Source organism: Typopeltis vanoorti, chromosome 2 (genome assembly GCF_054136105.1).
Source record: "Typopeltis vanoorti isolate ZY-2024b chromosome 2, IOZ_Tvanoo_1.0, whole genome shotgun sequence".
Classification (NCBI taxonomy): domain Eukaryota; kingdom Metazoa; phylum Arthropoda; class Arachnida; order Uropygi; family Thelyphonidae; genus Typopeltis; species Typopeltis vanoorti.
This window is the reverse complement of record NC_143550.1, coordinates 105,210,286-105,231,453: the sequence shown is the minus strand read 5'-3', so window position 1 is coordinate 105,231,453 and position 21,168 is coordinate 105,210,286. Positions and strand designations below refer to the sequence as shown.

At 35.6% G+C, this 21,168-nt stretch overlaps 1 protein-coding gene across 8 annotated transcripts in view; it reads left to right on the top strand.

Moving 5' to 3' along the window:
• AMPdeam (AMP deaminase) overlaps positions 1-21,168 on the top strand; it is a 443,168-nt gene that overhangs the window by 344,353 nt on the left and 77,647 nt on the right. For all 8 annotated transcript variants that reach the window (XM_090412444.1, XM_090412451.1, XM_090412439.1 and 5 more), the window contains one exon: positions 9,425-9,487. In XM_090412444.1, coding sequence (XP_090268570.1) covers positions 9,425-9,487 — 63 coding nt within the window. The remainder of the gene's footprint in view (positions 1-9,424; positions 9,488-21,168) is intronic.

Genomic DNA, 21,168 nt, shown 5'->3' with positions numbered 1-21,168 from the left:
TGAAACTTTGAATAAGCAGTGATATCACAGGTTCAAATTGATGAATACTGCTGCTATTTAATTTGTACATCAGTTATATTAGGGATAATGTGAGGAAAAATATTCAGTTTCATGCTTATAAGAAGGCAGTAATTAATAAAGATTATTAGAGATCCTGCAGGCTGATTTAAGTAGAATGACATCATTGGGACCATATTGTAAGAAATGTAGTCTGCAGGATTATAGTCAACAGGAAGGTGAAGTTCAGAAGACAACTTTCTTGCATGGAATCTACTGCATTTATATACTCACATGGCTCCCTCAACAGAACTAGGGTCTCTGATTGTTTTTCTTCTTAAATGACATCTGAAAATCATTAATCAAATTTCTCAACATTTAGAATTCGACTTCTTCAACAATAACCTCCAGACTAAACTTTCAAAAACCTCCAGACTATCTGAAGAAACAGCAGATGCATTTCATTTTGATTGTTTCTGTTCTAACAGTTTTATCAAACCAACTATACTTATAGATGTAAAGTTTAATTTCACTACAAAAAGGATCTTTTTCAGAGGATATGTTGAAGGAATGGGGCAGAACAATCATTTAGAGTTGAAAAGACACTGGCAAGTAGGAATAAAGTAGTTGTTATCCTTTTCTGTAAAGCTTATTAAAGCTCTCAAGTGTATCTAGACCACTGTGTGCAGATTTCATTACTTAGGTTTGATGGGGGATGAAATATTAGATCTTCTTCACTACTTATGTCGTCCATAGATCTGGGGAATGCTCCCTTTAAAGATTTGAAGGTTTCCGAGATACAGAATTTGGCAGATAAACAGACCGGGTGGGGGGGGAGTATGAGAATAACATAAGTTACTAAGGGAACTTTATAGGATTTGATGTAAACTATGTTTTAATACATTGAGGTTAAAAAATATGATGAAGAGTAATTGTCAACTGTGAAATGGTGGTGGTTTAACATGAAAGAGAATGATGAAATTATCCACATTACTGACTGTGTTCAAGTTGTGTGTTCTCTGTGACTTAGAGGGATAAGACACAGTAGACACTACATATTTTCAGGATCATTTTGGCAGTTGTTCAATTGAATACTTATTGGATAAGTATCCAAATCCTTATCCAAGACTTATATTTACAGTAAAAATATAATAGTACTAAATGAATTAAATAAGATTAGTCATTTCAGAATAAATAACACCTTCCACTGGAGGAAGGACAAGCTGGAATCAAGCCAGGCTTGTGGTAGTTGTCTAGTCCAGATTAATGGCAAGATTCGTATTTATTTAGGTTGTGTAGGTATGGAAAACAGTATATGATAAAGTTCCAAGAGAATTTTTTTTTAAATCTTCATTATAGTTGATGCTGTTACAGCAAATACCCTTACTATAACAAACTACTTAAAGTCCTAACCAAAGCCCTGTACATACAGTCAGGCTTTGCTAGAAATGGATAACATGTTGACTTTAGATCATTATACAAGGTGGGCCCATAAGTCACAAAGGAGTTTAAACAGTGGCGCACTCAGGATTTAATCTTGGAGGGGGGGGCGAGTTGAGTAGACGATTTGCGAATACACACTATGCATCGCATACGACCTATGACTGAGCATCTGCAGTGATCGCTAATTCATAAGTAGTATAGAAATAGAAGACACGACACAACATAAAAAAAAATGAATTTAAATTAGGAAAAGATTTGTGGAAAATTTTCTAGTGTTTTTTCCTTTTCTTTGGGGGGTGCTCGGGCCCCTTGCCCCCCCCTCTGGGTGCACCACTGAGTTTAAACATTTAATAACTTTTTTATTCATTTTTTTTTGTTATAATGAAATACAGAACTTTGAAATTTTTTTAATTATGAAAACCACATCATGTAAATATCTTCCATTTTTGGCTTCACAAAGTTGGGCCCTTTCTACAGCATGTTCCATGACAACTGTTAATATGTCTGTCTGCAGCACCCTAATTTTTGCATGAATGTTCTCTTTCAGCTGTTGGATTGTCTGAGGCTTGTTCACAGTTGCCTTTCACCTTTGCCTTCAGGTAACCCCATAGGAAAAAGTCAAGAGCCATCAAATTTGGAGAATGTGATGGCCATTTAATTTTCACGAAATAATTTTCTCACCAAAATTGTGCCTTAGAAGCAGTGTGGACAGTGGTTCCATCTCTCTCTATCCTCTGCCACAGGGTGTACAAAATTAACATGACCTCATATCACTGACCATCACTACATTACTGTCATCATCATCTTGAAAGAAGTAAAGCCAGAGAAAAAAAGGAAAACATTGAATGCTTTTCTCTGTCCTGGCAATTCACTTATGGAAGCATCTTGCTGGAAATGTTTAATCAAGTAACGAATCTTTATTTCTGAGGGAGAATTTCTGACATTATAGTGGCGGTGATATGCTCTTTGCATTAGAATAATCGAATGCTGATTTTCAAAATAAAATTGCACTATTTTTAATTTCCCAAGTGCCCCTTAGAATATCTGAAAAAAATAAAATGAAAAACTTAATAATCAGAAATTTACATTTTGTGGATGAAATCTTTGCAATCTGGTCTGACTCTGAAACAGAACTACATCAACTTCTGAATAAAATTAACTCCTTACATACTCGCATCAAGTTCACTACTAAACATGAATCTAACAACAATCTCCCCTTTTTGGATACTTCAACTCATAAATATGCTTGTAAATTTTCTCTTTACAGGAAGCCATCCTTTACAAGTAGATATATCCACACATCTTCATATCATCATCTTTCACAAAACACAGGTATTATCAAAAGTCTTGTACAGGACTTTTGATAATACCTATACACACAATTTGTTCTTTCAAGTCTCTTCTATTAGAAGAATATTAATTAATGGATACAGAAAATATTTGATAATTATGATCCCTCTTCCAGATTGCAATCTGATGTTAAAAGGATCGGCATACTCAGATGTTCAAATGTAAGGACTCTTTGCAAATATAATTTGTACTCCATCTTCAAACCAGCCCAGAAGTTGTCATTTTTATTACCACCTGTCAAGGATATATTATTATCTCTATCCTTTCCTGGTGTTTATTAAATATCCTGCGCTGTCATCTTTGCACAGATTGGCCATTCTGCTATTATTAGAATCAAAGAACATGAAAATTTTCAGATTCCGAAGGTTCAGGCCTTGCTGGAACTGTACCAAAATTCTACACTACATTAGGTTCAAATGTGACATTATTTTTTTAATTGTGTGAGGCCCTATCCACCATTCTGATCTTAATCTTGATATACTGTATGCTTATTTCTAAGTTTTGGGAAGTTAGTGCTGTTAATTCATAATTTTGTATATTTTTATTTATTTTTAAATTAATTAATTTTACATCTATTCCCACATCACTGAACTCTAATAATGTTCCCTCTTACTATACAACTCCGACTAAGATGCAGGATGTTATATGCACGACTCATTCTTGTATTCAGAATTTAAATGTTACTAGTTTTCTTTGCCTTCTCCCTTCGAACAAAATATATAGGAGTAATAAATTATATTTAGTTTTCTTGTACATGTGTGAAGCATTATTCAAAAATTACATAACAAACAAAAAGTTATTCACATTTTAAACCCCTTTGTGATTTATGGGCCTCCCTGTACACACAGTACAATATATATATATATATCCTATACCTAAGTTACAAGTCAGCAGTTAGAATTGAAGAACACATTGGAAAATAGCTTGATATGAAAAATTGTACATGCTCTGTTATTTGTCAACTATATGGATCATGTTATGAAGAAAAGTGATATTAAAACTGATATAAAAATCAGAGCTGTTCAACTCAGCCCTTATGCTCCTAAATAAATCCATTACAAATGTGGCTTCAGATGGACTAGTTTAATTGAATAATTTAAGTTTGGTGTGAAAATCATAGAGAATCTATAGAACAAGTGAAATGTTTCAGCTGTGTTTATGAACGATTTTTAGTAAAGATGGAAAATTAAATTGTAAATAGACAATAGAATAAGATAGTATGGTTGGTGGCAAACCATTGAATAAATTTGTTGAGTGATAATGAAATTGATCAGGACACTGAACTAGCAGCATACAAGGCAATGTTCAAAGCAGTTTTAACTTGCAGAGTTAGAAATAGTTGATCAAAGACAAGTACAGAAATGAAAGCTTTGAAAAAAAAAAAAGGGGGGGGGGGTGAACAGATGGCATACAAATTAAAAATGAACATATGAGAAAGTAACATTGTTAGCATTTAAGAATGTGTAAGTAGAGCTAATCTAAGGTGGTTTGGTCACTTTATCAAATTGGAGAGAAAAGTTTAGCAATATAGTTGTTAATAGCAAGAAAAATGACCCAGAGGAAGATAAAGATCTAGGGGAGATTGGTGGTATTAGTGCCTTAAATTGAAATGTAAAACTTGACAATATTGAAATCCTGTCAAACAGCTGATTAATTTGGCAAAAAATTGTTGATAGTCCATAATAATGTAAATTTAATTGTGTAGTACTACCATATATCTTGTATACCCTTTGAGTGTGCACATCAACAAATAACTCATTCCATCTTCAATTTGTTTAAAAAGATTTGAATCATTTTTTTTATCAACTTTAGAACTTCAGGCATGAAAGATTGCAAATCTATAGCTCATCAGTAATTTGTTGACAAAAGTTTAGGTGAAACTAGGTATCTCTTGATTTGTTTCTTGAACAGCTAGAGGTTACATTCTTTTATGATAATTGTGTGGGAGACTGTTCAAAAGAACAGAGGTAAGCCAATCACTTTCTTTCTGTTGATTAAAGAAATTTTAATTTTGTATGTATTTATTCACTTGTTTAATTCATACAATTATTATTTCTTTTTACTAATTGTTCTCTTATTTCATACAAAAGAAAGTGTTATTACTTCAAGAAAAAAAAGTAAAGGGAAAATGTAAATATATCAGGTCCAGCTGTTATTTTTCTGAAATGCTGCTACTGCAATATTTGATTAGACAAACATTAATTATGATATAAAGTTTTTTTTAATATAATAAAGTACTGATAATTTTTTGGATATGAATTTTAAAATGATTTGCTTTTAAATTAGATTTTGAAAAAATTGCTTGCGGTATTTCATTCAGAACTTTGTTCTGAGGTAAATAAAATGATAGACAGTATTGTAAGTGATATGTGAAGTTTAGATTTAAATAGTACTGCTGTGAATCCACCATATTTAATGAACATGGGAAATTATTGTAGATGTAAATAAAAAAAAAATACTTTTCTCATTACTTTATGCATAAGCTAGAAATGCACCATGAGCCTCTGTAGCTCAGTCAGTATAGACAAAACCCTTTGATCAGAAAGACCTGAGTTCGATTCCCGTCCATGATATGAGGAACCTTTTTCTGGTCTCTTTCGATTAAAGGTGAGTTAGTCAATCTCATATGGAGATGGAGGGTTTTTCGTCCCTCAGAACAGGCAAACCGGCCCTGTGAACACACACAGATTTAGTCATGAATACTTACGATAGTATGTAGAAGAGATAGGGGTCTTCACCACATGACGTTATGCGTCATGTGGTGAAGTCTCAGCGTGATCAGCCATAAGTCACATTATGCTAGATAGGAGAAATGCACCATAAGAACTGATTTGGTTTAATTATCAGGAATTACATTATAGAAGTTAACCCTGATAGAACTTATAAAAATTTCATATGTGCTTTTGACATTCGTGGTCAAATACGTATGTCAATCACATCCAGTAAATCATATGAAGAAATTGTACACCCATTTTGGAGGCTTAATGGATTTTTTTACAACACTCAAAAAGAATTAAAATAGACTTTAATACTTCCTATATTTCGTCCTAGTCACTAGGACATCTACGGGGATTACAAAAAAATTAATGTAACATATGCACAAATAACAAACAATACTACCCAACCACGTGGGTGACACTAAAGTCCTATCTAGGTAGAGCGCCCTCTAAGGGCAGTAGTAGGTGGCCTGGAATGTAAGGTGGGAACTCTGGTGATGAGTGTTTCCCAAATCTTCGGAAGCTTAATGCACCCATATTTATTGAGATTTGGTTGGTTTTTGAGAGCTGCTGCTGCTTCTAAGAAAAGTCTCTCTTTCTTGAATTTGCTGTGGTGGAGCATGGTGCTTTTCTTCCATGATACTCTGTGGGTGGTGTCCAAAATGGCCATAGTTGTGTTTGAAGATGTAAGACTTGTGTTCCTCTAGACGGATGGATGCTGATCTGCCTGTCTGTTCAAAGTACGCCAGCTTACAGGAACAGGGTACTTTGTAAACTCCAGGCAGAGAGAGAGAGGAGGGAGCTGATCTTTCGTAGAACGGATAAGGGTAGCCAGTTTGCGGTGGGGCTTATATGCTGTGTGTAGATTGTATTGTTTTAGTATCTTGGCTATTTTTTCAGATGTGCCACGGATGTAGGGTATGGTGATGGCATTTTTAAAATCTTGTTGACGAGAAGGAAGGGGAATGGGGAGGAGTTGATTATTTTTTTGATACTGTGATCGCTGTAGCCATTGGAGAGGAAAGTGCTGTGTATGTGGTTAAGCTCATTAGTGAGGGCAGTTCCACTGGAACAAAGATTGTGGGCTCTCTTGGTAAGAGTTTTAATAATGCCATATTGTTGAGAGGGGTGGTGGTGGGAGAGTTTGTGAATGTACGCGGAGTAATGCCAGCCAGGCATTACTCCGCGAGAAAATCGCCTCTACACGTGCTACCCTCGCAGTGACGAACGCCGCCATTGGCTCCTTACATTCAGAGCTCTCCACCGTTCTTAACCCTGAACTTTGGTCGATTCTTTCTGGCATTTCGGAAACTTCCGTACAGAGAGAATTCCAAAAAATAAAAAATAAACACATCAAGAAATTTAGCAACCTTGTGAAAAACAAACCACAACCACAAATTCAACCTCTCCAGACAGTAATAAACCTCTCTTCCAAAAGGCTCAACGACGATGCCGTCAGCGCCCTTTGCCTCGGCCATAATTTTGCCATCGCTCCGAAGGAAGTGCCGGTGCTTGACGTAATTGTGAACATCGAACGTGGAATCAGTCGCTTACCGTCGGAGATAGCTAACAACATCAGACTTGACGTAGCCAACATCCTCACGCATTCTTCTCCGCCAAAAAGTAATTTATCATATGCCCAACGCACGGCTCTCCTGAAACTACGTAAAGAAAAAAGTATCGTCATCACCAGAGCGGATAAGGATAATGCCACAGTCGTTCTTAATACCAGTGAATATAAGCGTAAAATGAACATTATCCTCCGCGATCGCGCTACCTACATCCCGCTAGAACATGACCCCACAAAAACACAAGTTAAGAAACTTAAAATTTTACTCAAAAAAAGTATCTTCCTGGCCCCCAGATGTCACGAAAAAACTTAAACCTTTCCACTCCCGTCCCCCCCGAATATACGGTTTACCAAAAATCCACAAACCCAATTCCCCACTCAGGCCTATAGTAGATGCTACCAATGCACCTTGCTATAGACTATCTAAACAGCTGGCCAACTCTCTGATCCCCCTCACCGGAAGGTCCCCTTCCTATATAAAAAACTCGACCCACTTTAAAGCCCTCACAGAAAATTTAACCTTGAAAAAGACAGACATATTGGTAAGCTTTGATATCTCCTCTTTGTTTACCAATATTCCCTTAATTGACACCTTATCTCTCTTAGAAAAGGTTTTTCCCTCTGACATCTTAGATCTCTTTTCCTTTGCCATTAACTCTGGATATTTCTCGTGGAACAACAAAATCTACAAGCAGATAGAGGGAACTGCCATGGGGTCCCCCCTTCTCACCCCCCCCCCTTGCCAATTTCTATATGGAAGATTTCGAAAAACGAGCCATAGACTCAACCCCACTCAAACCTTCTATCTGGCTAAGATATGTAGATGATGTGTTCTCTATTTGGCCTCATGGCCCAGACACGTTAGACTCCTTCCTCAGTCATCTCAATAGTCTACATCCAAGAATCCAGTTCACTATGGAAAAGGAAAAGAACAATTGTTTACCCTTCCTAGACACCTTAGTCACACGCCTGCCTAATGATACACTTACCTTCACCGTATACAGAAAACCCACACACACAGGCAGATACATTCACAAACTCTCCCACCACCACCCCTCTCAACAATATGGCATTATTAAAACTCTTACCAAGAGAGCCCACAATCTTTGTTCCAGTGGAACCGCCCTCACTAATGAGCTTAACCACATACACAGCACTTTCCTCTCCAATGGCTACAGCGATCACAGTATCAAAAAAATAATCAACTCCTCCCCCATTCCCCTTCCTTCTCGTCAACAAGATTTTAAAAATGCCATCACCATACCCTACATCCGTGGCACATCTGAAAAAATAGCCAAGATACTAAAACAATACAATCTACACACAGCATATAAGCCCCACCGCAAACTGGCTACCCTTATCCGTTCTACGAAAGATCAGCTCCCTCCTCTCTCTCTGCCTGGAGTTTACAAAGTATCCTGTTCCTGTAAGCTGGCGTACTTTGGACAGACAGGCAGATCAGGATCCATCTGTCTAGAGGAACACAAGTCTTACATCTTCAAACACAACTATGGCCATTCAGGCTTGGCTGACCATGTTTTGGACACCACCCACAGAGTATCATGGAAGAAAAGCACCATGCTCCACCACAGCAAATTCAAGAAAGAGAGACTTTTCTTAGAAGCAGCAGCAGCTCTCAAAAACCAACCAAATCTCAATAAATATGGGTGCATTAAGCTTCCGAAGATTTGGGAAACACTCATCACCAGAGTTCCCACCTTACATTCCAGGCCACCTACTACTGCCCTTAGAGGGCGCTCTACCTAGATAGGACTTTAGTGTCACCCACGTGGTTGGGCTTAGTATTGTTTGTTATTTGTGCATATGTTACATTAATTTTTTTGTAATCCCCGTAGATGTCCTAGTGACTAGGACGAAATATAGGAAGTATTAAAGTCTATTTTAATTCTTTTTGAGTGTTGTAAAAAAATCCATTAAGCCTCCAACATGATGTCCTCACAGCACTTAAGCCTCTACACACGTGTACACCCATTTATTTAATTGTAAAATCAAACTTATATATAAATGGATTTCCTGGGTTATATCTTACTTGTTGAATGAGATGCAGATAAACACATTCCATTTACAGCCGAAGGAAGTTATCGTGCCAGAGTACATTGTGTTCTGTTCTATTGTGCCTTAGTTCTTGATCATCCTCAAACTCATCTATACAATGAATAGAAGACATATGCATAACAAACATTAGTTATTCATGTTAATGTAGAAAATTAAGATTATTGAACAATGTTTTATTACTATTTACAAGATTTTAATAGTGTTCATTTGTAATGATTTAATTATTTCAGTTGTATTAATGTCACAAATTATATTAAGTTCCTTCTACCAGGTGTTCGACTTACTGAATTTGACTGCATATGATTTGAGTGTTGACATGTTGGACGTTCATGCAGTAAGTATTCAAAATGAATTTTGATTCATTATAATTTTTCTACTCTTCTTAAAATAATTGGAGAACTTTGGAGAATAGAGATGAATTCAGATTTTACAAAATTGACAGTTTTCTGAATTCACTTTGGTTTATATATAATTTAAACATAATGCACTGAAATTGTATTGCTTTGTTTGGAACAACCACTATGGAATAATGTTTTTCATATTAACCCCAACCTGTCCACCAAAGGTTAAAAACATGCAACACATATCTTGGGTTTGGTGAGATTTAGATAATCAAAACCCGATTTAGAAACAAATTTTATTCCACTTCAGTCTTTTGATACAGACGATGGCTGGCTCAACTTTTCTTATATAAAGATGCTCACAAACATTAATTCTACAGCAGGATACAAACTTGCATTGCTTTGTTGAGAGTAGAAATGCAATTGATTTGGCCAAGTTATACCAGCTATTTAACCCAGAAATTATTTTTCATGTTGTAAGTTAATTAGCCATATTCCTTGCAATATATTTTCCAGGTAAAACTTAGAGCCCCTCTTCTTCCTTCCTTTTCTGTTTTCCATTTGCAGTTTCTCGCAAATATCAGATCTTTTGTTTTGCAATCTTTCTCCCCAAAACTTTTTTGTTGCTCTAGGCATTGCCACTCTGAATTGCTGTCACTTAGTATTCTGTCTTCTATACCTTAAAATACTCTCCTTACATTTTAACGAACGCTAAAACTTCCCTGAAAATCATTGCAGTGCAACGAATAAATGAACTCTCTTATTAACTGACTCCATTAAAAAAAAAAAAAAAAAAAAAAAGTTTTTTTTTTTAAATTTATATTAAACCTTTTTAATAATATAAGGTGTGACGCCTTTTGGCTACTTGTATATTGAAATATGACTTCTGCATTACTTCAATCTTGATATCACCAATGGGTCTGGCTCCCACTGATGAGACCTTAATAAAGGTCGAGACTGGTCTGGGTAGTGACCTTTCCCATAATGCATAGCATTATACATATCCATAAGGAGATGTGCTTTATGGGATACTAAGGCAAATGATGTGAAGTCATTAGCCTCTATATACGAATTCTCATATCCTGAAAATATTTCAAACTCAAACTTTGTTTTCTAACACTTGGATAAAGGACTTTGAATTGTTCATCCGACAATTCTTGATGAGTAAAACTTTCCTAAATAACATGTAAACTACTCGTATTTTAATATTTAATGCGACCCGCCCAGAATCGGTTCGTAACTTACTTTGGGGATCTCTGATCTAGAATATGATGTTCTGGGTCCTCTGAATTACGCAGTGTAGCTACTGTAAAACTTTTATACCTCCATGTATGAGTATTTCTGGTCAAATATCATTATTCCCACTGCTTTTCCATATTTCAGTGGTCCAATGGCTTTTTCTGCTTCAGATACTGATGTTTATTCCTGACTGAATTTCCTTTGAATACTTTTCTAACACTGTTCTGCCACTTCTTGTTTCTTGTTATATGAAACAAGAAGTGACACTGTTCTGTCACTTCTTCTTTCATATAAGAGTTTTTCAAAGTAATTTGTGAAACTGTTAAATTATTGGTCTGGTTGGCTGAGTGGCTAAGTGATAGATTTTAATCCACCAACAGGATGGATTAAAATCCCACCATGGGCATAGATGTTTGCAATTGTCTTTAGTCAGGAGAAGAATTTCATCATCCAGTGTGAGACTACTGCCCCTGCTTACTGTAAGCTTGAAATGACTTGGAAAAGTTCCATGTGGGGGTCTCTAGGGTAGGTTTTCAGGACTATGTGAAAAAAAGAAATAATAATACAAAAAATATGAAATTAAAAAAAAAAAAATTCCTTAACTCACTCATGGTACAAATGTACTACAGATTTACAAGAAAATTTTTTTTTGTGGGTGGGAGCAACTAGAAATTATTCTGAGAATCTAGAATTTTTATTTCACTTCTCATGTCAGCTTTATCATTTCTGATTCCTGTTGCTGTATACTCTTTTCATCATTTCTAAGCTTTTTCAATAGCCTCCAGGAATGACTTCAATCATGAAAATTTTTTCATATACAGGTAAAAATGTAGTTCGTCCTTAGCTTTTGGACACTAGTGTATTAGTATGTTGAACAAAGCTTCTTACGGTTGTACTGAGGCAATAATTATCCACCACAAACTACTCTGGACTGGTCACATCACCATTATGCCAGATATATACCTTCCTAACCATATCATCTCAGAAGTGAAGAAAGATGAAAGAAGTGCTAAGGATTACTGAAGACAAATATGAAGAAATGTAACATTCACAGAAGTAACTGGGAAGCTCTAGATCAGTCAAAATGGAGAAAAGCTATAGAATCTCAATAGTTTGAAACTGTTCAAAAAGAATAAGGGAAAAAAAAAACATCGCATCACATGGGGAAAATTATTCTTGATTATATCAAGATCAAATATAAAAAATTATATTTGTCATCTAGATTACAAACTGAGAAAAGAATAAGGGGGGGGGGGGGGGAAGCATCACATCACATGAGAAAATTATTCTTGATCATCATCATTACCTCTTTGAACCTCATCACCTTTGGAATGTCATCTAATTGATTCTCTCCATATTTGACAATAGATCAGTTTTGGATGACAAACATACTTATTTGCAAGTGAATGCTAGTGAGTTTATCTAATTGTTCTGCCATCATCACAAATGTTGGTACTAATGGATGATGAATCTTCTGCTTTTAGTGAATTCCAAGTCATCAGATGAAAGTATTTGTGAGGTTATGTGATGTTTGATTGAAGATATGCATAATAGTAATTCCATATTGAGAAATCTTGTTAGAGATTTTAATTATCTAAATATCAACCTTATTAGTCAAGAAATTAAAATTTTGGTTTTTGAAAACAAGAAGGGGGGGGGGAGAAGTAATATCCTAACTTTGTTTTGAAGCAAGAAGTGGAATTTTATTGCTGTGATAAGGGTGCCCATTTTTGAAAATGAAGTGCAGGATCTTAAAGATTGGCACTAGTTAGTTCACTCTTTCAAAACAAGCTTAAAAGCACTTATGCATAATAGTAATTCCATACTTATTGCATGTGGAAGTAAATGGGCAACACCAGTTGAATATCTATGGATTTAAAAGTATGCACCTGGACTTACAGAACATTTCTGTCTCTTGTGTTTATGGTGTGGTTGTGGTTAACAGGAAAACATTACATCAATCCCCCCCCCCCCAAAAAAAAAAAAACTTTTTTTTTTTTTACACGAAGAGAGAAAATACAAACCTTGTTGGATCCCAAAAAATATTTCTGCCATTATTAGGTCTTATGAAAAACTTTAAGCTTCACACAAAAATGGACCATTCCAGTGTTAGTTAAGCAGTCTAATTCTGAGATTTCCAAAAATTACAGGTGCCAAACCTCAAATGATGGATTTGAAAAGGGCCAGGTGAAAAGCCAATAGGGAAAATGCTGTCGTAACTGACACGGCAGTTGAAGTTTGTGCAAAAGTTCAGAGTATGTGGAAAAAAGATTGATTGACGATAAAGTGATAATTTATATGATGTCTAGAAACAGACTGAAATTAATAAAGTGGGCAATAATGATGTTGAAAAACAGTATAATTAACGGTAAGTTGATGAACGGGATTGACCACGAACATGTGTGTGACTGGCTATAAAATAGTGAGTGAATGATAGCAATAAAAGGATGCAAGATTTGAAAGCTGAGTTGGTGAAGATGAGGCAGAGTGAAATGAAGATAATTGTAGATATGTATGGAAGAGTGAAGGAGACGAAAACAAATGTCGGTATGAAAGATCCGTGAGTGGTGGTGTATGGTGATTTGATTATTAGAGGCATTATAAACGAGAAGATGCACGTGGTTTGTTTTCCTGGAGATAAAATGAATAGAGTGATTAAGGCGCTGAATATGAGGAGTAAGCAAGAAAAAGAGTTGGTAGTGGTAGTAAAGACAAAATTACTTGACTGGGAAAAATGAGAATGTAAGATTGGATATCAGGAAGTTGTTCAGAAGGATAAAAGATAATAGTAAGATAGGAAAGGTAGTCAGTGTGTTGACCAGGTATTGACAGTGATGATGAGATGGAGAGCAAGAATTATGAACAATATGTTTGCAGAAATGTGTGAAGAGAAAGGAGTGCAGTTTGTTAGTGTGCGGAATGAGTTTGAAGGAAGAATTGAACTGTATAAGCATAATGGACTGCATTTGAATGGTTTTGGTGCGAGTCATTTGGAGAGACTACTGCTGAAAGGGTGCAGAGAATGAATCTGAACAAGTAAGAAGCGATGTGAAAGAGCAGTAGAGTAAGGAAGGAGAGATTGAAGTAGTGCTTATGAATGAAGTGGGTAGCACAAGTGTAGAGAGAGAGAGAAAACAAGTGCACAAGACAAACTGGAAATGGGGCGACTCAGGGTGGATAGGGAAACACAGTGTGAGAATGGTTGATGCTCCAAGAGGATCTAAATGTGTGAGGGAAGGGGATGACCTGGGATGTGGGGAAAGCAGTTGGATTTGAAGAAGGTTCTGGGATGAGTAAAGAGAAAAAGAAATGACTTGAGGAAAATATGGAGAAGTCGCATCTAATAAGTGGTATTAGTGAAACTTGTTATAGATTTGGGAATGAGCTGTTATGTTTGTATATGAATGCTAGAAGTATCAGAACTCCTCAGAAACAAGGGAAATGGTTGCATTGATTGAGATCGTTCACTCAAAAATTGTTGACATCAGTGAGACATGGTTTGAATGAGGATGACATCCTGACAGGAATAGAGATGGAAGGGTATCATGTATTTCATGAAGATGGAAAGGTGTAAAAAGGGAGGTGGAGTACTATTGATGATTTGATGATAGAAAAAAAAAAAGTTATGTCCATACAAGGTAGAGCTGCATGGGGAAAATAGTAGTAATGGGTTTTGAGGCAGTATGGTGTTGAGATAGAGGTGAATAGAATGAAATACTTCATTGGATGCTGCTATAGACCTAGTAATGTTGGGAGGGGGGGGGGGTAGTGACCAGGAAATGCATAAGCAAAAGGAATTGGGAAAAGGAGGATCATTATGGGTGCTTTTAATTATAGCAATATAGATAGTGATAAGATAGCAACTGGAAGTAAAGAAACTGAGTTGAGTTTTTGAGGGACAACTACCTCAGGCATTATGCAACACAGAGCACAAAAGGATTGAGGGTCTTGGATTTGATCATCTCATCAGAGGATATTGTTATAAATGAGATTTCAAATCTCCCTCCAGTTGGTGAGAGTGACCATGAAGTGATTACCTGGGTGGTTGACATAAGAAAGGGTATATGTGAAACTACAAGGCTGGTGATTATGAGAAACTCAGGAGACGGCTTGGAGCTGTAGCATGGAATGAGGAGTTGGGCGGAAAAGAGATCTATTCTGCTTGAGTGATATTCAAGAATTGTCAAGTAGAAGCAATGTCTAAATGTATTCCAAAGGTCAGAAGGTTAAATGATGTAAGTGTGAAATGGATGAGTGAAGAGATTAAGCATGCTGTACAAAAAAAAAAAAAAAAAAAAAAAAAAAAAAAAGCATTATGGATGCAACATAAGAGGAGTGGTAATCAGTTCCATGAGGAATATATAGAACAAGCATGAAGAGTGACTCAGTTGGTAAGGGTAGCAAAAGTTCAGTAGGAGCATCAGTTAGTTAATGAAGTCAAAAAAAGAAAAAAATCCCAGAGTTATTTCAATATGTAGCTAGCAAAAATAATCATGATTATGGTAGGATGGCATGGATTGGAAAAAATTATATACGGACAACTGCTGTTGGAGGATATAGTTGAGATATTTAATGAGCAGTTCATAAAGGTCTTTCATTTTTATGAATGTGACATCATGGAGAATTTGAGAGCAGTGGGTAAGAAGAGACTGACTGTGAGTGAGGAAAGAGATATATGGGGAATTAAGCAAACTTCATATTAATAAGGCTGTGGGACTTGATATATCACTGTGTATTTTGAAGGAATGCACCAGAGAGTTGATATCTGCTTTGATATTTTTTAATATGCATCCTACATTGGGTTAAGTTCCAAAGGAGTGGAAGGAAGGCAAGATTGTACTGCTTCATAAAGGAGGTGACAGAAGTCAGGCATCAAATTGTAGGCAAATCTGTGTGTCAGTATTGTGGTAAAAGTGTTGGAAAGGCTGGTGAGATTTGGGATCCAGAATTTGGTTGACAACAATGGTATTACCTGTGATGGATAGCATGGATTTGCTAAAGGGAGGTTGTGTTTAGTAATCTACTTACTTATAATAAAGTGACAGCAGCATTGAATACAGGAGATGGATATACAGTAGAATACTTCTTTGCAAAGGCTTTTGATTACTGCATCACAAGTTGGCAGTCAAACTAGAGTGGATTGGGGTTGGATATTAGACTAGTGCATTGGATTGTAGATTGCTGTCTGATAGGTATCAGTAAGTTGTGTATGGGGAAACAATATCCTGGAAGAGAAAAGTCACTACTGGTGTGCCTCAGGTCTGTTTTAGGACCATTGCTGTTTAACCTGTTTGTTAATAATATTGAGTAAGATTTGAATGAGTATATTCAGTTGCATTGCAGTTAATGCAAAGTTGGAATAAACTTTGAAGAGTAGAGCAGATGTTGTGGCCTTTCAAGCCAACTTGAATAGGTAAACAAAGGTGGGATGTAGAATTTACTCTTGGTGGAGATATATTGTTGGAGGTGGAAGAAAGAAGAGATCTTGGGATGATGGTGGATAAGGATCTGAAATTTAGGACATATTGCCAAAATTTTGAGGACAACGCAATGTCTGGGAATGATGCAGAGGACACTGAATTGTAGAAGTAAGGAGATTCTGGTTTCATTGTATAAGGTTCTGATTAGGTTACATATGGACTACTGCACACAGATTTGGTCACCTGGTTTTCAAAAGGTTGAAGAGATGTTAGAGAGGATCCAGAGGCAATTGACCAAAATAATTTGATCTCTGGAATGTTGAATATGAAGAAAGGTTGAGACAATGCAATTTGCAGAGTTTAGTGGATAGGAGGAAGTGGTGTGATATGATACAGACTTAAAATTGGTAAAGGATTGTTATAGGATTAACATTGAAGAGGTTTTTCATGAAATGGCGGGAGACTGGGGAGTACAAGAGGTCATCCCTGGAACTATATAAGGGGAGGGTGAGTAGAGGAGTGAGAAGCAGGAAATTCCTCTAATTCTGATTACCCTTCTAATTTTTTCTTGATATCCATTAAAAATCTTGATGAGTAAAATTGGAGTTATAATCTAATATTAACCTGTCTAGAAACATGTATAATGCTATAACTTCCTTTCTCCTACAAGTGAAGTTTGAATTAAACTTAGTCTCCCAAGCTTACCAGTATGATTCGAGAACTAAATTCCGTATCAAACAAAATATCCTAATTCTCGTATTCATTAACTTTTTCTAATGAAGTCTGTCCATTTGGTTTATGTTTATCCAATATTATATTATCAGAGTTTAAATTTTAACCTCTTCTGTTCTGTTTACTCTTCCAGTCTTTTAAGATCATTCTAAAGAAAAGTAGGTCATTAACAATTATGCTTTACTGCATCAGTATAAGGCATTTTAATCATCATCCTCATCTGCTATAGGCAGATGGTGCCTAAATAATTGTTTTAATCCTATCTGCTCACAAGTTGAAGCTATTTTGTTTCCCTGTTGTCATTGTTTTGGTTTTGTAAAATTTATCTGCATTTTAATTTTTGTCTGCACTTACATTAAAAAAAAAAACAGCATAGTCCTTAATCTTTTTATGTAAGTTTTCTATCATATAATTGAGTTTCCTTATCTGTAAATGCTGTATCATCTGCATATTTTATGTGATGTAATTTTTTTCCATTTACAGATGTTCTCATTTTTTTCTGGGATGGAATCTTTTTTTTTTAAGTTCCTCCAGATATAGGTTAAACTAATATGGTGAGAGAGGACATCCATAACTCACCTCTTAACTGGTATTTCAACTGCTAAGAGATGAGTTATGTTTTGTTGAATCTCTTCTTCATTTTCCTTATTTTTAATTTTAATATTCCAAATTCATTTTTGTGCTTAATGAGTTGGATGGCTGTTTAAAATCTATTAAACAGCAATAAAGATTTATATTTTTCCTAACATATCTTCTAATAATTGCAGTAGTGATGACAAAGGGCCATCCCTGGAAGTTACAAAAGGAAACTGTGAGCAAGAGGGTGAGGATTGGTTTCTTTGCATGGAGGGTGGTTGAACCGTGGAATGCATTGCCTGATAGTGGTGAGATGAGAACAGTCAATGAATTTAAGGAGTGGTATGATAGATTGTGTTTCCTAGTAAGAACCTCCTGCAATGAATCTTTTGACTCCTTGGAGGCCTAAATAATAATATAATACATTAATTTATTGTAGAAGGAGAAGCCCTTCCCCAATCCCATTTGCTCTTATATATTTCATTCAAAAGCTGCTTTTATTCTGTCTTGTATAATTCTTATAAATATGGCTTTAATCAGATTATCAATCTATTGGATTGCATAGTAATATGCAGCTTATATATCCCCTCCCCCATATATATATACAGGGTGTTCGGGATAAATTTGACATATTTATAATTAATTATATTTTTCCGTAAGTTACATGTATTAACACACACTTCTCTTCATTTAAAAGTTTGGACCCTTCTTCATTCATATACAAGATGTCAGAAAGGATGGATAGCTGGAACCCACCTGAATCATGGAAGAGAATAACTTGTATCATGATGATTCGTGCCCGCCATCAAAATAAGGATATTACGACTGCTGCCCAATGCTCCCTGAATACAGTAAAAACAATCAGGCATGAACTAGAGACTTGCAATGGTGACTACGAGGATGTAGCAAGAAGAAAGATCCCTAGCAGACGATCTGATTGCGTTCGTACAGCAGAATTCCTCGCAAATCTGCAGGAACAGGTGTTGAAGAACCCTGGCATTGGAATTCGGGCTTTGTTCGTGGAGTTGCTAACTGTAGTCAAGCCCTGGATAACAAGGGTAGCCAGTATGTATGGCAGCAGGATTCGGCCCCTTGCCACACCTCTGGGAAAAGTCAAAAATGGTTGTCTGAAAATTTCTACGACTTCACCAGTCCAAATGTTTGGCCTCCAAACTCCCCAGACCTTAACCCCATGGATTATTTTGTATGGGGCGCAGTTGAAAAAGACACCAATCGCACTTCCAGTAATACAAAAGCCCAGTTAATGGATAAAATTAAAACAGTTTTTGCGGCCCTTCCCAGGGAGACTGTAGCATCAGCTTGTTCGAGGTTCCGAAGCAGAATTGAAGCTGTGATCGATGCTAATGGTGGTTATTTTGAGTAAATCTTGTTGATAGTATTGTAATTAACTCTGCCTGTAATTTTTTTTGTCAATTCATTAAATTTAATAGATACAAAGAAGATTTTCTTTTTCCTTACGAAACTGTCAAATTTCTCCCGAACACCCTGTATATATATATATATATATATATATATATGGGGGAGGGGATTTTTCTTCCTGATTTCCAGGCGTGAATTTCTTAATGAGTTAAAATTTGTTTGAATTACTGTACTAAATAAAGCTTTGCAGTTTCACCTCCATGCTTTCAAAACTCTAGCAATTATTTTATTTCATCTTCTTGGAACTTCATCTGTTTTGTCTTATCTGATTGCATCACCTATTTCCTTAATATTTTTGAGGTTAAAGATGTTAAGAAATCATATTCTCAAATAAAATTAAAGATGTTAAGAAATCATATTCTCATTACGCTATAATCAAACAAAGTTGCATGTGAGATATCATAACGACTAGGCTACTTATATATAGAGGCTAACAACTTCATATTAATTGCCTTAGTATTCCATAATGTAAAGCACACATCCTTTCAGATGTATAATGCTGTGTATTATAGGAAAGGCCTTTCAGGTGTGTGCTTTTCATTACACAGACTGTTTGATTACACTTGGATAAAGGATTAAACAAGAATGTAATTTCTTTGCATCTTTAATTTATAAACCAAATGAAGAAATTTTCATAACATTTCTTAATTTTCACTATTAGATTTTGCAAAAATTTGTTGTCAGCCAAAATTTCAGATATTTGATTGCCACTTTCATGTTTAATGATATTGATTTATATTATCTTATTGTGCTATATATAAATTTTGAATCAGTGATGAGTATCTGCATTTTGATACACATTTTGGTACAATTTGATTTTGCTTCTCTACATTTAATTGTGATTTATTTTTTAATTTTGTTGTAATTCAGCTGTTTCTGAATGACAATTTTTCTTTTATCTTATTTTGATTCCATAGTTTATACATTTCAGAATTTTGCAATAGATGTGTTAGTAAGTTATTTTAATGCATGAAGTACTGTGTTTTCCTTTTCCCAAAAATTGGTCTATTTTCAGAAATTAAGGCTCTGATTTAGAATTTTTAGTTAAAACGCAATTTTGTGTATTGCATGCGATCTTAATTTTGAGATGTCAGATCTTAGTCTTTTCCTCTTGATGTTTTTGCTGATAGAATTTCCTGATCAGAATCAGTATCTATTTTCTCTAAAAATTTTTGCATTTTGAAATAATTATTCCTATTTTGTTGATGAGAATCAGTGCAGTTTTGGAATTTTTGTTATTATTACCTGACACTTCCAAGGACTCACTGAGGGAGGACACCTGCTCTATAACTTTCCATCTCCACCATCTACTGCCTGCCACCACCACCACTAATATTTTCACAGATAATCACAAACATCCATCCCCCACGGAGGGATTCAAACTCGCAACCTTTTGGCTGGAGAGCGGATATGCTAATCACTCAGCCCACCATGCTGGCAAAAAATCTACCTACCAGGTATTGAACCTGGGATCTTCCACCTAGTAGGCAGATGTGATAACCACAAGTACAACACAGGTTTTTTTTGCATCAAGTGAAATTCAAGTGTATTTGTGACTATAAAAAAGTGTTAGTAATCACCATTCCTGATGTCTATCTTTAAATTGTGTGTCCAAAAATACATAAATCTGTCTCTTGATTCTAGTTACAAAATTTGTTTTGGTCAGTGTTATTGTGCTTCATTCGATTTCAATACATTACAAAAGATGATGATATCAGCAGTATGAAGGCTATAAACAGATAGTTGAGATCAAGATTCCAGATTTGCAAATATGTTAAAACAGTCTTTATCTGGAAAAGGATACAGAGGAGATCATTGGTTTAATATCCTTTTAACAGATAACTCCATAAGATCTAGAATCCCAGAAAGCAGTGTGACTTGGACAAACCAAAGTGAATGGCCAGGTAGATTATTTCTAATTTCCTGCTAGCAGGCTTTCAATCAGAATTTATGCTAATGAATGGAATTTATGATATAGTTTCCTGTTTCTGATAGGATTCATACATGGTACTAATGTGTAATAAGGTTTTAACTTTCCTTAGGTGGGATTGTTATTAAAAAAAAAAAAAAAAAAAAAAAAAATGGCATGTAGCCTCCCCTAATGTTTTGTATGAAAAAAATAGTTAATATGTTATGGCTAAATTGCTTCCTTATTTTCTCAGCAACAAGCTGTAGGTTTCCATAGTACCAAGAATCAAGTCGTGGCACTATTTCATTTCGACCATGCATATCACACCTCTGTATGACATGTATACTGCACAGCTAGA